The sequence below is a fragment of the Polyodon spathula genome, chromosome 24 (genome assembly GCF_017654505.1).
Source record: "Polyodon spathula isolate WHYD16114869_AA chromosome 24, ASM1765450v1, whole genome shotgun sequence".
NCBI classification, from domain to species: domain Eukaryota; kingdom Metazoa; phylum Chordata; class Actinopteri; order Acipenseriformes; family Polyodontidae; genus Polyodon; species Polyodon spathula.
Window position 1 is genome coordinate 24,570,274 of NC_054557.1, and position 16,856 is coordinate 24,587,129.

Genomic DNA, 16,856 nt, shown 5'->3' on the forward strand with positions numbered 1-16,856 from the left:
GGTAGGTGTCACTGAGCTCTTTTTATCAAAGCTGCTGATAGGCCCTCTCCCCTCGGTGACACCCTCATTCCCGCCTCCCCGTCACGCAGGGGAGATTCGCTCTCTTTCGCTTCTCACGATTGGTACAGTAAGACCTCTCTGTGTTGCATTGAGCTTCTGTCTTCTTCTAAAAAATGCTTCGTAAGCTTTTGCTAGTTCTCCTGCACTTTGTGCTGAAAGCTGGCCTTCACCACTTTTCCCGGAATCAGTGGTTTAAAAATTTGTAGCATTTTTATTCTATTTCTGACTATCAGAACCTGCGCGCTCCACATGTCAGGCTGCTTCTTTCTGTCTGTCCGTCTTAGTACGGTAAGTATTAGTGTTAAGAATTGTGTGTTTTTCACCCTTTCTTGCTTCGTTACTCCACAGGGCCGAGCTTGCCTTGTCCCCTTTGTCGAGCTAGCCCACCAGCCGCCTGCAGGTTAAGGGCCTTGTTTTGATTGTAGCTACACGTCCCCGTGCTTGTGCAGAGGACTAGCTGCACCGCAGCTGCTTCAGCCAGGCCAGCTGTATGCTGCTCACTGAGGCTTCCCTCGTTGTTGGGTTGAGACAACTCTCCCTCATCTCACTTGTGCTCTCCCCCATCTGTCCTGGAATATTGAAATGTTTTTTGCATTTTAAAAACTGTTTTGTATTACTGTGTGTGTAAGTCAGTTGCCTGCCGCGGCTTCGGCCCTGTACCCCTGTTGTACGCTACGCGCTGCTCAGGTGTGTGACCACGCTGTCAGGGTAGGCACCAAGCACAACTGCCCTGGTGTTATTTAATACTGCGGTGCGTAAGACTCTGCCAGTGCTACTTCGGTACCACTGTGCGCACAGTGTCCGTTGTCGGTACTCTGTGCAGTAGTCGGTGCACGCGGTGCTCGGTGCAAGCGGTGCACATGGTATCTATTGTTGCACGGTACTCGGTGTAAAAAGCACTACACGACACTAAAGAGCACCTACACGACACTCAGTGGCCATGGTGCTCGGTGCACACGGTGCACAAAGTGTTCAGTGTGCACAATGGTTGTTCTACCCCGCACTATGACAGGCAGGGCTGGCTTCCATGCCTGTGAGGCCCGTGGGACCAATATCCCGCAGGAGGACAGACTCAGCTTGTGCATTCAGTGTCTAGTCCCCGATCACACCGTCTCAGCCCTCATAGACGCCTGCGACATTTGCGCAACTTTTCAGCCAACTGGATAGAGTCGCACAGGGGTGTTTTTAGACCCCCGCAGCGGGTCTCTCCCAGCCACGTCTCCGGACAGTGTCACAGAGCCCCTTCGGGGAGATGTCTTGTGCTCAGGCATCTGTATCGACCCACAGCCACTCCCCGTCGCCTCCGGTTAGACGGGTGAAGAAGAAGTCCCGGCAGGCACGGGACATTATGGATATGAAAGCCCAGATCAGTCGGATCATGGAGCTTTTGGAGAGGCAGGCCCCACCGGCTCTGGCCATGGGCCCCTGTGTGGTGTCCCCCCCACCCTCTGTGCTGGCTCTCCCTTGGACAGCACAGACAGAGCCACACCATTCCGTCTTTCGACCTCATGACGTGGCTCCCCGAGCTCAACCCTTCCAAGCTTTCCTCGATTTTATGGAGGAGGTGCGTTCCTCTTGGAACCACCTAGCCACAGCACTGGCGCAATTGAGACATAGTTCTCCTCTGGCCTCGCTGAAGGATGCAGAGGAGCTGGGCCTGGCCATGTTTTCCCCCTGTGGACTCCACCATTGCAGCCTTGGTTAAGGCTCCGCTGGTGGGTGTTATGACCAAAGACCCTGTGTGCCCGAACCTGCAGTGCAGGATTACGGAGACACACGTCCGGAGAGCTTATGTGGCAGGAGCTCATAGTACCCACTTAGTGAACACATCCAGCATGCTGACTGTGTACTTCGATGGGATTTTGCGTGACAACCCACTCCCTGAGCCGGTGGCCAGGGAGTTGCGATTACTATCGTATACGTTGCTCCAGATCTCCGGCCTGCAGAGTCAGACCCTGGGCCGGAGTCAGGCGGGTTTGGTGGTGGCGTGCAGACAGTTGTGGCTGTCGCAGGTGCATGTGCCTGATGTTGATAAGGCCGCGCTGTTGGACGAGCCCATATCATCAGGCCGCCGTTTGGCCCGTAAGTGGAGGAGATTCTGCAGCAGTCTCTTAGGGAACACAAGGTGTCGAGACAAGTAGCCGCGTTGCACCCTCCCCCCGCTCCGGCACGGGTCATGTTGAGCCACTGGCACTCTACTCAGATGCGAACAGTCACAGGCCTCATCTCAGAGGCAGGATGCTCCCTCAGCGTGGTGGGTGTAGCCATAGCCAGCCCACGCAGCAGCAACCTAGAAGGCGGTTCCAGGGTTTCTGCCCTAGGCAACCGCCACCGCTAGCCCCACCCCAGCAGGGCCCCTGAAGGCTGGCAGCCTCAGACCCGATTCACGGCACAACAGCTGCACTACTAACGTGCTTGCACCTCCGTTGTGTGTGTGCTCACAACCGTACAATACAGTTACACGCTTCAGTTTCGCTTGGGACCTCCTCCTTTTCACTGCGTCAAGACTACGTACATGACGGATCCGCTTCAGGCCTCGGTGCTCCAGACCAAAGTGGCAGCCTTGCTGGACAAGCATGCCATTCGTCTGATAGATCCCACCTCTCTCGGAGAGGGTTTCTACTCGAGATATTTTCTGGTTCCGAAGAGGGACGGTGGATTTTGCCCTGTCCTGAACCTGTGGTTTCTCAACCGGTTTCTGAAACAGAAAGGGTTCCACATGCTGACTCATTATCACATACTCCAGTCTGTCTGGCCAGGTGACTAGTTCACCGCGGTGAACTTACGGGACACGTATTTTCACGTTCCCATTCATCCACAGCACAGGAAATATCTCCGCTTCACTTTTCAGGGTGGCGCGTACAAGTTTTCCGTGCTGCCGTTCGGCCTCTCTCTAGCTCCCCTTACATTTTCAATGCGATTAGATGCTATCCTCACCCCCTTACAGCTGCAAGAAGTCAGAGTGATGAATTACTTTGATGACTGGTTGATCTGTTCTCAGTCGCGGGAGGGAGTGGTGACCCATTAGTGACGGAGCATCAACGATGCCAAGAGTCGGCTGACACTGGTGCAGTGCATAACATATGTGGGGCTCCGGCTGGACTCCAGTACGATGCGCGCATACCTGTCGGATGACAGGGTAGCAGCTCTACAGCACCACCTCTCCCTGTTTCGACAGGGATTGAGGTTGCCTGTTGTTTTGTGCCAGCAACTACTGGGTCTGATGGCAGCAACGGTATCAGCCAGCGAGCTGGGATTATTGTGCATGCACCCGCTACAGGTGTGGCTCAATGCGTTCCAGCTACATCCCAAATGCGACAGGCACTGTCGGCTGACAGTGTGCCTTGCGTGTACAGCAGCCCTGCTCTGGTGGAATATTCCCTCTCACCTGTGCCAAGGAGTCTGAATGGGAGTGGTTTACAACCACAGGGTGGTGACGACGGACGCTTCCAACTCGGGTTGGGGTGCGATCTGCGAAGGCAGAGGAGTCAGCGGACCAGGGTTGGGCCGCTGGACGTCCCTACATATTAACATGCTGGGGCTGCAGGCAGTGTTCCTTACCATCCAGCACTTCCTACCTGTGGTGGGGAACAGACATGTGCTGATCCGCACAGACAATGCATCAGAGGTGGTGTATGTCAACCACCAGGGTGGCCTTCGGTCCCCGGGGTTGCGTCGCCTAGCCTTCTGGCTTCTGGGCCCAACAAAACCTACGTGCACACCCGTGTATGGCCCAGAGTGCTCCTTTATGCGTTCCCACCTCTGCCATTGCTCCCGGCCTTTCTCGAAAAGGTCCGGTCAGAGAAGGCATCAGTTCTCCTAGTGGCCCTGTGATAAAGTGCCTGCCCCATGTGTGTATTTTCTGAATATGTTGCATGTGGTGTGTTAATGTTGGTGTATAGTCATCAGTACATGGGATATAAACGGGTCTGTGTAGCACGAGTGTTTAAAATGTATATTTGTATTTAGGCACGAGGATTGCACAGCACTTCACATGCAGGTAAAAAGTAATAATATGTGAGCACGGGGAATTGCACTTTATTAATTCACGTGCAGTTGTACCACGACTCCAATTGAATGATTGATTAGCAGTCGAGTCTTGGTACAGCTGCATAAAAGCAGCATGTTTTTACTCACTCAGGGTTGTGTGTTGGGGAAGTGGAGAATGGGTGACAGAGAGGAGAGTGATTTAAAAATATAAGCAATTGCTACAGCGTGCTGGCTAAAAACCAGCACGGTACTTGTTTTTCTGTTTGTCCACTGTCTTGTTTAGTGTTGCCCGTTTTGTTTACCTTTTTATTTTGGCCGCAAGTGCTGTGTCCTGTTTTGGTGTGCTGTTTTTGTTTAACTCTTTTTGTTTGTATTATTATGTAATAAATAAACTTTATTAAATAATAATACAAACAAAATACAACTGTGCCACGGCTCAGTTTGCACCCGCCAGCAAAAGCGTGTTTTGGTTTCTGTTCCTGGGTCTGACTACAGCCATCACCCACTACAGCCATCTTTGTGACACTGTTCATTAAGACAGCCTTCCTCTTTTCTATCACCTCCGCAAAGCGGGTTAGTGAGCTGCAGGCCCTGTCTGTGCGTAGCTCCTGCATGCATATTTGGGATGATGGTAGCAGTGTCACTGCATGCAAACCCTGCTTTTCTCCCCAAGGTGGTTACAGCCTTCCACTTGAATCAGTCTGTGGAACTAGAGCCCTTTGCTACAGAGGAGGATAAGAAGTTGAACCTTCTCTGCCCGGTTCGGGCATTGTGATGTTATGTGGATAGGATGAGAGCGCTTTGTCAATCTGACTAGCTCTTTGTCTGCTATGGATCACGGACCGGGGACAGCCCCTTTCGAAGCAGCGACTGTCACATTGGATTGCGGACACAGTCTCAACTGCATATGATGGTACTGGCTTACCCCCGCCTGGGCGGATAGCCGCACATTCCAGAAGAGGTGTGGCTACATCATGGGCATTCTTTTGAGGTGCTTTCATGGCTGAGATTTGTGCTGCGGCTAGCTGGGCTACCCCACATAGTTTTTCTAGGTTCTACCGCCTGAATGTGGTAGATCTATCACTGCCCTCTGTGGGCACTAGGGTCCTCGAGGTTGCACGCTCACGCTGTTGACTTTGGTCAGGCAGGATTTAGTATCCCTCATATGCTGCCATTCTTTCCTCCCTCACAACAGCTCTAGTACACATTTCACATATCAATGTTTTGGTGGCCATCTTCGAAATGAAAGGGAATGTCAGTTTTCCTACAGTAAACCTGGTTCCCTGAAAGAGAAGATGGCCACCAACCACAAGATTGCTTCGGTCAACGACCGAAAGAGAACGAAACTCCCCTGCATGACGGTTAAGTACCCTCCGGAGGCGGGACCGAGGAGGTCACTGAGAGGAGAGGGCCTATCGGCAGCTTTGATAGAAAGAGCTCAGCGACACCTACCAATAGGCAGGGGTGTATCCCATAGCAATCTTTTGGTGGCCATCTTCTCTTTAAGGGAACCAGGTTTACAGTAGGTAAACTAACGTTTTCTTTGTATACAGCAACTCAACTTGAAAAATCTTAATAATCTTGGCAACTTAAAAACTGAAACTGAAAAAATCATACAACCATACATGGTACCATATAACACAGTGTCTAGGGCAGGTACTGGATATACATTGAATCCCCTTTAAATGTTTAATATTTAACAAGATTACAACATAAATCATAATAATATGTTAAAATACATACAAGTTAACATGTTGTGCTCACCCCAAAACTAAACATTTCATTTTTCTAGTTCACATATTGGCAGTTGTATTATGTTCAGATTCCCATTATGTTCTAACAGAAAGCATTTACTCATAACCATAATTACTCTTATTGCAAAAATTTCAGAATATTTAGTAACCTGTACAGTAAATGAATGCAAGTTGTCTTCAACATACATATCTTAAAGTTGCATTTTGGATTTGCTTACTTTCAGTTTATGTACTAACAAAAATGACATATGTGTGCATATGCAGTGTGCTTCACAAGTGCAATATGGCTTTAACACAATCAGTTTGTCTATGTGAACAAAAGATCCATCAACCAAAGTGGCACAATAGTCATTGTGTTTAAATTGTGTACAGTATGACTAACTTTCAATTCAGAACATACCTGTTATACTTTTCACAATCCTTTCTCTTTATTTCACTGTTCAGCAAAGTTTCAAGTGCTAGGACTTCACTAACACTTAAAATACAAGATGAAGGGCATCCAAGTGCAACACAATTTTCTACACAATTTACATTTTTCAGCATTAGTTCATTGCCACTCAACCAACAGTACAAATCATGTACTCTTTCATCTGGCAATCTTTGCAAAAACATTTAGCTTCTTGTATGCAAAAAAATTCTTAAATATCTGAAGTGGTACACATTGTGTGCCAGGGAGCATCTTTAAGATTTTGCCATTGGCATCCTCAAAAATAAATGCAGAATTACACCACAAAAGAACCCGATTGCTTAACACTTAGAACCAAGTGGTTTAAAAGATAAACTTTATATGAGACTTATTCTGGTCCATAAATATTAGCTACGTCCACAACAAATTTGATGCAAAAAAGTTCAGCTTTGTATATTTCCTCATTTGAAATCTCACAGCCTGAAAGTATATGTACTGCGTTAACAAGCAGTAGCCAATGCTTGTAAAAAGGCTTGTTGGTAAAATGTTTCTGAGGACAAAGGGAGAATGAAAAAACAGAAAAGCTCACATTCCTTTGCTTTCCAAAAGTGTCTAAACTCAACTGGTCGTGGAAACCTTTTAATCTCACTTGGTGGAGTTATTGATAAAAGCTGCCCATTTATGTGATCAAATTTGTTCCCTATATAAAAATGTTTTTCATGATTGCAAGAATCACATTGCATGTACACATTGTCATACCACTTCTAGCAAACACTGTGCATGTACTCAGGGTTGAAGCTTTTAACGACATCAAACAGTGGAGGTAGCATGAAACTATTGGAACCTTTCACACCGTAACAGGGTGACCTACTGGCGGATGTATCTTTAGCATGTCTAATCACAGCATTGTGAGTTTTCTCTAGAGGAACTGGCTCTTGCAAGGGACAGTTCGGCCTGTTGCACGCCCTTTAGGAACAACTACCCCTGGATAATAGCAGTAGCCACAGCCGTATGTGCCATTAAACTGTTTAAAGTTCTGAAGCATTGCCCTGGCAACCGAGTCACAACAACACAGTATGATAGCAAAACGAGTAATATATTCTCAGTTATCGTTACTCATCAGTTTTAACCTATGTTTGTGTAGCTGTTCTACTTCTCCAGTTACAGGTGTAAGGAATGTATTAACCTATTGCTTTTCAGTACCAAACCAAAGAGAACGTAACAAAAAAAATCATTTCTACAATCATGTCTAACTTCATTAATTATTTGGAAAATAATGGAAAATTTGGAAGATGAAAACATAGGCACACCATCAGTATTCACGGGAAAAGTGATATTTCCTCTTCCATCTGGAATGCTTTTGTTTATGGATTACAGTACATTGAACCCAGTTACAGTATAATTACATAAGTAGCAAGATAGACAAACAGATTGATTGACTGATGGATAGACAGATAGACTGTGTTTTTCGACTTAATAAAATAAATACAGTTCTGCCTTTTGCTGTGCTGAACTGTTTTTTATAAATTTATTTATTTATACTTTGATGCCAAAATAAAATACGGTGCTTTGCTGCTCTCTACTGACCATAATGACTTGTTATACTATTGAGCCAAACTTTTCCCTTTATACATTATTGGACAATAATATGTGTGTCACATATATATCTATATATATATAATAATCTATATATATATCTAGATATCTATATATATATATATATATTATATATATATAGATAATTTGTTAAACAATTAATTACAACTGACGTCCAGACCAAACTTTGTCAGTCCAGTTACAGCATTATAAATCCCCTTGCTGTGTGACAGGTAATAGTATCCCCCTCATACAAGTTTCTTATGGAGGAGAGGTCTATTTCCTGTAACACAAAAAGGATGTAGCCTATGGCACAAAGAAATCGTCTTTCAAAATTAAATGTGGGAAACAGGCGGGGGTGCTGTTGCCTGTAACACAGAGAGGAAGTGACCATATAGTGTGGTGGCCGCTGGCGGATAAATGGGATCTGTTTGATTAAGAATTGCAAATAGCAATATAATAAAACGATCGACACGAAATAAACAGAATAATACGGCCTTTGCCAGAAGTGAGACGATGATGTGACGGTGTCTGTGCTTGTGGGTTTTTAAAAGGGGGGGTTATTATTCTTGACTAAACAGACCACTCCCCTGCGCCTTATCCCTCCCCCCTGCACAATGGCTGTGGTCTGCGGCGCTGGGAAGAGAAGATTAGCCTGTTGCAGATCGGATAATTGAACTGGATTTTAAATCCTTTTTAAGAAGAAAACATAAGAAATTGATGAATAAGTGTAAATAATTAATAATATATATATATATATATATATATATATATATATATATATATATATATACACACACACACACACACACGGTAGTTCGGTGTTGCAACATTGCTGCTTTTTGTAATAAATATACATTATTTTGCAAGAAAACATACTTCATATTTTAAAAGTAATTAAAGACATGTTGTTTTTACTTCACATTTCATTTTTGTTGTTGTTGTTGTTGTTGTTGTTGTTAGCGGCCGTCTAATTGATGAATTGTATTGTGTTTACAAAAGTAAAGACGGTACTACGGTTTTTAATATTGTTAAATTTATTATTAAAAACGTTTAGAAATGAAGATTTCTTGTACACTTCCCCTGTTATAAATGTGTTAGTACGAGTGAAGCGCTGTTAGCTCCCATATTGAGGAACACGGCGCAGGGCGACCCTTGCACACTGTTTGGTATCTGTATCAGCACGAGGCCTTTATGTGCAACAGCATCCGCGAACTCGATTTTTTTCTCCTCACCGTGGAGTGAAGAAGGGGGCTGTATAAAATTACGTGGTCAATTGGATAACGAACTACCGTTTATTTATTTTATACGATTTTAAATTTGCCACATAGGAATATGTCTGACTTACGGTTTGTTTGTTTTTTAAGACGTATATTTTGTTTTAGTGCTTACCCTCTGTGTGATGATGGATCAGGGTTGAATCCCAGTAACTCTCTCCTCCCCCCCCCTCTTCCCCAGCTTGGCAATGATGATGGATCAGTCTTCGTCCAGCTGCAGCAGCACCAGTCACTGCCTCCCCAGGCTGCCCAGTAAGACCAGTATGAGTAGCAGGCTGGTGCATGTGGATTTCCCTGAGGTGCCGGTGTCATTGCTCGAGAGTCTAAACCAGCAGAGGCTGGAGGGGCAGCTGTGTGATCTGAGCATCCAAGTGCAGGGCCAGGAGTTCAGGGCTCACCGCTGTGTGCTGGCAGCCTCCTCGCCGTACTTCCACGACCAGGTGATCGTATTAATAATATTAGAATACAGGATCTGCAATATTAATACACATAATATAATACAGGACCCACATTAAAGTAATCAGTGCAGCTTCTTCGTTGTACTTCAGTGACCAATTATTAATTATTATTAATAATAATAAGTAATTGTATAACAATACAGGAGCTATAGTGCTGTAATATAATACATGATCTAACTATTGCATAGGTTCTTATCTTAAACACTGCCTTCCAGTGTGTGTGTGTGTGTATATATATATATATATATATAACATACCAGTTCAAATCACAGAGAGTATAACGTTATATTAAGAGTTTTAGTGGGAGTTATTCTTGGCTGAGATAAGGCCAAGTCTCAGGCAGTAATTGTGCGTGCTGTACTTATTCTTTAAATTATTTATATAAAATACACAATGCAAATATTTTTACACAGAAAACCATGAATAAACTAAAATAAGAGAGGATATATAGTGTCTCACTTTGTTTCATTTTGGCAAATTTGTCAACACTAATCTGTTTTATAGATTGCTCATCTCCAGTACAATTATTCAGAGAAAGTGGATTCCTAACTAAATCTACTATGATGTTTCTCTTGCCTGGTGAAATTAAAAACTAAATAGAGAGAGAATTAAGTTCTAAATACTGAAATGTATTATTTTTTTCTAACAGTCGACGAAATTCAATGCTTACCTGGCATTTTAACACCCTGCCTCTGCTTGCGAATGATTGGACAGCTGTCAGATCTTTCACTTTCTCATTGACTCGCTCGCCTTCAATTCTCATGCAGAATACGTGAATGGCCTCTGCTTGTTTATGATTGGACAGCTGTGGAAAAACCAGCTAGGCAGATAGTTGACTCTGCTATTGGTTAAACTTACTTTCAATACCTGCAACTGGAACAGACACAGTTTATGTCCCACCCAGCTAACTTGTGATTGGGCTTCCGCAGAGAAAATGCAGATATTCAATTGGTTGATCGTATTGCACTGGTCTACAGTAATACAAAGAAAGCTGTATACTGGAAGCCTCAAAATAATAACAACAGTAATAATGTCACTCTGTGTGCAACAGTGCTGTAATACAGTGTAAATGAATATTTATAATACAGGATGTACAATAGTATTGTCACCACTGGGTGCTGGCAGTGAGGACCCCTGTTAGATAAGGAGACTGCAGGAGACCCTCAGAGTTAGATGCTGTGTAGTGCATTGCAACAATCTATCCCGTCCCCCCAGGTCCTCTTGAAGAACGTCTCGTCGGTGGTCCTCCCCTCTGTCATGGACCCCTTGGCCTTTGAGAGTGTGCTGGGCTCCGCCTACACGGGCAGACTGAGTATGGTCAGGGACGAGCTCATCAACTATGTGACGGTGGGCAGCTTCCTGCAGATGTGGCACGTGGTGGACAAGTGTACGGAGCTGCTGAGGGAGGGCAGGGGACTCCTGCAGAGCAGCCAGCCCCCCAGCAACGAGCAGCAGTCCCCCAGCAGCACCAACTACTGCAGCCCACCAGAGGGCGCTGGCGAAGCAGCCAACCAACAGCAACAGGGCCACCTCTACAGCAGCAGCAGCACCGGTCACCCCAGTAAGTACTGCCGGGGTGACGCGAGGGAGGCTGGCCATTCGCCCCCCCAGGACAGTGATGAACACGTAGGTTCCCCCCCGTCCTCCGATCAGCAGAGGTGGCTGGTGGGAAGGCTGAGCAGTAGTATTCGCAGCCTTGCCCTCCCACTTCAGCGCTCCCAGTATCCCCAGCCATCTGGTTTTGACTCCGCCAGCTACGCGGACGAGCTGTCCCTGACCAGCAGCAGTGGCAGTAACCCCCGATCCAGGCCACGCCTCGACCCGAACGTGGGCTTCACTAACCTGCGTGCCACCGGCCTGGCTGCAGGACTCGGGGGTAAGCGCAGCCGCAGCAAGAGTGCGAGGACCAGGTACCGCTGCCCAGAGCCCCTCCCCTCGCTGTCTGCCAGGCTGGGAGGCAGAGGCAGGGGGAGGAGAGGCAAGGCCCCCAGCTCACAGGAGGGGAGCGAGCTGCTGCTGACCTGTGAGGAGGACGGAGGCGGGATGGAGAGACACAGGGGGGAAGAGGACGGGGGTGGGATGCTCCACCGTGATAAGGGGAGGGGTGATGATGGTGTTGAAGTTGGTCAGAGTCGCAGTGACTTGCTGGGAGAGATGATGCTGAGAGAGGCCGAGGAGATGATGGCCCGCCATGGACACCAGACCAGGGGGTGGAGTGAGACGCAGACCCAGCAGATGGGAGCCGGAGCCGGGGTGCATGCAGGTGAGTGAGGCATTGCGTTTTACCGAACCGCAGTGTTTAAAAGGGGCTGTTTGATTTTTTTGGTCATTTTTAAATTTCATCTACAATATTTTTAGTATTTAGTGTTTTAACGTTACACAACGAGAACACAAACATTATTTGACTGTCAGTTGCTTTTAGGTCACGCGTCATAAAAGGTCTATAGATATGAAGTGTTTTAAAAAAAAATAAGTGCACCATTAAATATTTTACACGAGATCAATGTAAAATCCACGTAAAAGTACTTTGAATTCTTTGCTTCTTTGTTTTTGCCTCTCGACTTGTGCGCTGGTTGGAGGCTGCACTGTGCAGGACTTTTCTTAACCAGGTTTTCCTATATGAGTCCCAATTCCACTGAAGAGCAGAGGGGCCAAGCAGGACACGCCTTTGACATGGAGTCTATGCCTTGAGTCAGACGTGCTCATTTTCATTTTACTGAAAGTTCTCTCACGCTCGCCATTACTGATAAGTAGGGTTGTTTTTGTTTTTGTTTTTTTCACAGTAGAAAATTGCTTATTTCGTCATGTTCAGTCATTTACCAAAAGCAAACTAAACCAACTGCCAGGTTCCTAAATGCATTTTAACTAGTGTGGTAATAAGGCAAACTTTTGCTATATTTATTTAAGTGTTAAATATGTATATTTACACTGTTCTTTCAGAAACAGGAATTTCCACGGGGAACTAACTACATATCACACGGCAATGGGTCAATTTCACAGAAATCGTGACAACCATGAAAAAAATACAGCATTACTGATGGCTAGTATGTAAAGAGCCCAAATTTATTTCTGTTGTGTTGCCAGATTTTATGTTTTTCTCACCATGGTACACATGCTCATTACTGCTTCAATGACAGCCTATCTCTGTCCTGAAGCAGTCGTGCTGACAGCCAGTGGCTTCAATGGCATGGTCTGTCCTGAACAAACCCAACAGGCAGAATTCTGCAGAATATGGGTGTGACCTGAGCTGAAACTTACTGTAGACACTAAAACCAAACTTATTTTTATTCGAAATAAAGAGGTGCCGGTTGGGTGTCTTGCAGCAGTATAACATTTATATTATTCGTTACTCTAGATTACTTTTGCCGGTATGCATACCGGCACATACCACCCCACTTTTAAGCACTAAGAACGTAAAGTTTACAAACGAGAGGAGGCGATTCGGCCCATCTTGCTCGTTTGGTTGTTAGTAGCTTATTGATCCCAGAATCTCATCAAGCAGCTTCTTGAAGGATCTCAGGGTGTCAGCTTCAACAACATTACTGGGGAGTTGGTTCCAGACCCTCTTAATTCTCAGTGTAAAAAAAAGTGTGTCCTATTTTCTGTTCTGAATGCCCCTTTTTGTCTAATCTCCATTTGTAACCCCTGGTCTTTGTGGGGTTTTTTTTGTCAGGTTGAAAAAGTCCTTTGGGTCGACAGTCAATGCCTTTTTGAATTTTGAATGCTTGAATCAGGTCGCCGCGTAGTCTTCTTTGTTCAAGACTGAGTACATTAGCCTGTCTGCATATGACATGCCTTTTAAACCTGGAATAATTCTAGTCGCGAGGTGACCAGAACTGAACACAATATTCTAAATGAGGTCGTACTAATGCATTGTACAGTTTTAACATTACTTCCCTTGATTTAAAAATTGATTTAAATTCATAGATCTTTTTCATAGATTCCTTCAATTTCAGTATCTCCCATATGATATTTATAATGCACATTTTTATTGCTTGCGTACAGTACCTTACACTTTTCTCTATTAAATATCATTTGCAATGTGTCTGTCCAGTTCTGAATCATGTCTAGATCATTTTGAGTGACCTTTGCTGCTGCAACAGTGTTTGCCACTCCTACTGTTTTTGTGTCATCTGCAAATTTAACAACCAGAATCTAAATCATTAATGTAGATTTGGAATAGCAGAGGACTTAATACTGATCCCTGTGGTACACCACTGGAACTCGCTCCATTTTGAGGTTTCTCCTGTAAAACTTTCATTTTTCTACATGTTAACCGCTCCCTAATCCATGTACATGCATTTCCTTGAATCCCTACTGAGTTCAGTTTGAGAATTAATCTTTCATGTGGGACTTTCTGGCTTTCTGGAAATCATTTGTATCTCTTAGACATTTAACCTCCTCTTTGAAAGTTCTCTTGCTGTTATAATATTGGAAAAACAGTTTGGAATTGGTTTTAGCCCCTTTAGCAATGTTCACTTCTATCTCACTCATGGCCTTTCTAACTTCCTTTTTGACTTGCGTTTGCAGTTCCAAGTACTTTTTCTGTGTACTTTGTTTTTGGTCCCTTTCAAACGCTCTGTAAAGTGCCTTTTTTCGCTGAATATTTTTTAATTGATCTTTTAAACGATTTTGGCAACTTTTGTTTTAGATACTTACTTACTTTTTGGTTTTACAGATCATTTCAAATGAGACCATGTTGTGGTCTGAGTTCGCCAATGGTTCTCTGTCCATACTCTGATACTGCCACACATGTGGCTGAAATGTCCACAAATCTCACGCGGTCTTTCACACACACAATGACCGCAATGAACTGCCATGTGCTGTATTATTGTCATGTGTTTAGGTACTTTTGAAACGTTCTTTATTCGCACAATCTGAGAGAGTTACATTTAGTCAATGGCAGATCTTCTACTGCAGTCTTACAAGCTGCAGTGGATTCGATTGAAGTTTTCTCTTCAGCAGTATGAACCATGGTTCTGATTGTCTGGGTTGGTGTGACGCTATGCAGAATCGCAGTCCCTGGCATTGTCATGCTTTCTTTTAAGTGGTCAGTTCCAGAAATAAAATCAGCTTTCCCTGCAACAGCTGCCCCTGCTTTCGTACAAAAACCTCAATACTCTGTGTTTTTCATAATTGTAGCGTAACCAAAGAACGTCTTGAAACCACAAAGTCTCGAAGTGTCATTATTACTGTTTCGGCTGTAGGGATACATGGTCTGAATTGGGAAGCAGCTGCACAGTGAAATCATCTTCTGCAAATCCTTGACTCTCGGCACTACCGCAGTCAATAACTATGACAGGTGCACACTGTAGTGCTAGTGCTCGATGCAGCAGACCAACTAGAGAGAATTGGATCATTTTTTTTTTCGCTTTAGGCTGTATTTGTAACAACAAAGTCTACATTGGTTTGTTACAGGCTGCACAGTTTACAAACAAACTTTTATCCGCTTGATATGGTAACCTTTTTAATTCTGGACCCTCATTGTTATTAATCTTTCTTAAAGTTTTCGGGGTGTGTTTGTGTTAATGACATGAGTACAACACCCATCCTTTCCAAGTTTCTTTTTTTTTTTTTTAATGTTATATTTTTTACTAAATTAAAAAAAAATAATAATAATTTAACTCTTAATAACCTGTTATATTAAATTTTGTATTGGACAGTTTTTAATGTAGTGGTTTAATTTCTGTGTGTGTGTGAAGCATTTTGGGATCCTCATGATGAAAGGCGCTGTAGACATGAATTGTTTTTGTACCTTCCTCTCAGTCCTAGAAAATTGCACCTTGGGTGAGGTGTCGCTGGCCTTTTGAAAGGGAAAGGCAGTATTGTCTTCTGTTTTTCAGGTCATGTTATGTTACTTGCAACTGATTTCAACAACACTTTCCATTCTTTTCAGTTTTTAATGATTTAAAAAAAAAAAAAAATCCCTGTAATTGTTTCCTTTTTTTTTTTTTTTACCTCAAAGTATCTCACTTTAAAGCATGTAAAAGTACACATTTATTCTCTCTTCCCTTCCCCCTCCCTCCAGGTCTCGAGCAGCCATCCAGTTTTGCTAGGGAAGAGCCAGAGGAATCTGAACTGGATGAAAGTCAATCCTTCCCTTACCAGAGCCAATACCAGCGTAGCAGGATCCGACACTCGGAGAACCCCCTGGGTCTCCATGTAAGTCCCTATGAGCCTGGCCTGCACCCCAGCAGCAGCAGCACCCCTCCCCATCCCTCCTCCCCCAGCCCCGGCCCTGCTGACCAGGTGCCTTTCTGCGAGTCCTCCCAGGACTTTGTCTCCACGTACGATGAAATCGAGGAGGGGACAGGGCAGGTGTCCCAGCGCCCGCTCCTTGCCCCTCCCCCCTCCTCGGGGGAGCAGCAGCAGCAGGAGGGGGGCGGGTTCCCTGGCATGGCCGGCACCCCACCGCTCGCTGGTGCCCCCTACACCGGCAAGGTGCACATGTGCCACTGCGGCAAGGCCTACACCCTAAAGAGCATGCGGGACCGGCACGTGAAGATGCAGCACCTGAACCTGCGGCCCTTTGCCTGTCCCGTCTGCGCCAAAACCTTCAAGATGAAGCATCACCTCACCAAGCACCTGAAGACCCACGCTGGCCTGCAACCCTTCGAGTGCCAGCTCTGCGGCAAGAAGCTTATGTGGAGGGACAGCTTCCTGCGGCACCGCAGCCACTGCGAGAGGCTGGCTGCGGAGGAGATTGCAGCCAGCACAGCCGGAGTGAAGGAGGAGGAGGAGGAGGAGGAGGAGGGTGACCAGGGGGGACTGGGATACCTGTTGAAGGAGAAGGAGAAGGAGGAGGATGAGAAGGAGGAGGGGAGTGGAGGGGGGAGCTTCAGACAGCGAGACTCTTTTGCTTGAGTCAGCCTCCAGTTTTATTTATTTATTATTTTAATATTAACAAAATGGTGTTTTTATGCTGCTCAGGATGGAGGGAGGGGGGCTGCATCGGTTCAGCTTCAAGGAGGATTGTTTGTTGTGAACGTGTCACAGGAACTGACGTTTTGAAACTCAGTTTAACACTGAAGACACTGAGAAACACTTCCGGTTTGAAGCCTTCATCGTTGGATTTCTTGATTTTCTTTCATTGTCTCTGAATTCAGCTGTCTCTTCAGTGGTGGTGGAAGATTTCGAAAATATGTTGCTCCTTCCTCCCTTCCTTGAAATGTGCGGCTTTGAAAGAAGCAAACTGGGAAGCCAGGCTTTTTCACAGGGTGTTTCTCTTAAGGTGTGGTTACCAGAGGAAGTTTGAAGAAACCAGATGAATCGGTGAGGTCTGGAATACAAAATCAGCACACAACTGAAATTAAGT

At 45.2% G+C, this 16,856-nt stretch overlaps 1 protein-coding gene across 1 annotated transcript; it reads left to right on the plus strand.

Moving 5' to 3' along the window:
• Window positions 1–8,235: 8,235 nt before the first annotated feature.
• LOC121298808 (zinc finger and BTB domain-containing protein 9-like) lies at window positions 8,236–16,617 on the plus strand. The gene is made up of 4 exons (XM_041226037.1): window positions 8,236–8,528; window positions 9,265–9,523; window positions 10,757–11,804; window positions 15,570–16,617. Exons 2-4 carry the CDS (start codon window positions 9,272–9,274, stop codon window positions 16,403–16,405), a joined length of 2,136 nt encoding a protein of 711 aa, XP_041081971.1. The 5' UTR covers window positions 8,236–8,528; window positions 9,265–9,271; the 3' UTR covers window positions 16,406–16,617.
• The last annotated feature ends 239 nt before the right edge of the window (window positions 16,618–16,856 follow it).

Excerpts from the sequence above, each read along its gene's own strand:
- LOC121298808 (XM_041226037.1), top strand. The coding sequence starts at position 9,272 with ATGATGATGGATCAGTCTTCGTCCAGCTGCAGCAGCACCAGTCACTGC. Across the intron at positions 9,524-10,756 it reads CGCCGTACTTCCACGACCAG|GTCCTCTTGAAGAACGTCTC; the intron begins GTGATCGTATTA and ends CCGTCCCCCCAG. Across the intron at positions 11,805-15,569 it reads CGGAGCCGGGGTGCATGCAG|GTCTCGAGCAGCCATCCAGT; the intron begins GTGAGTGAGGCA and ends CCCTCCCTCCAG.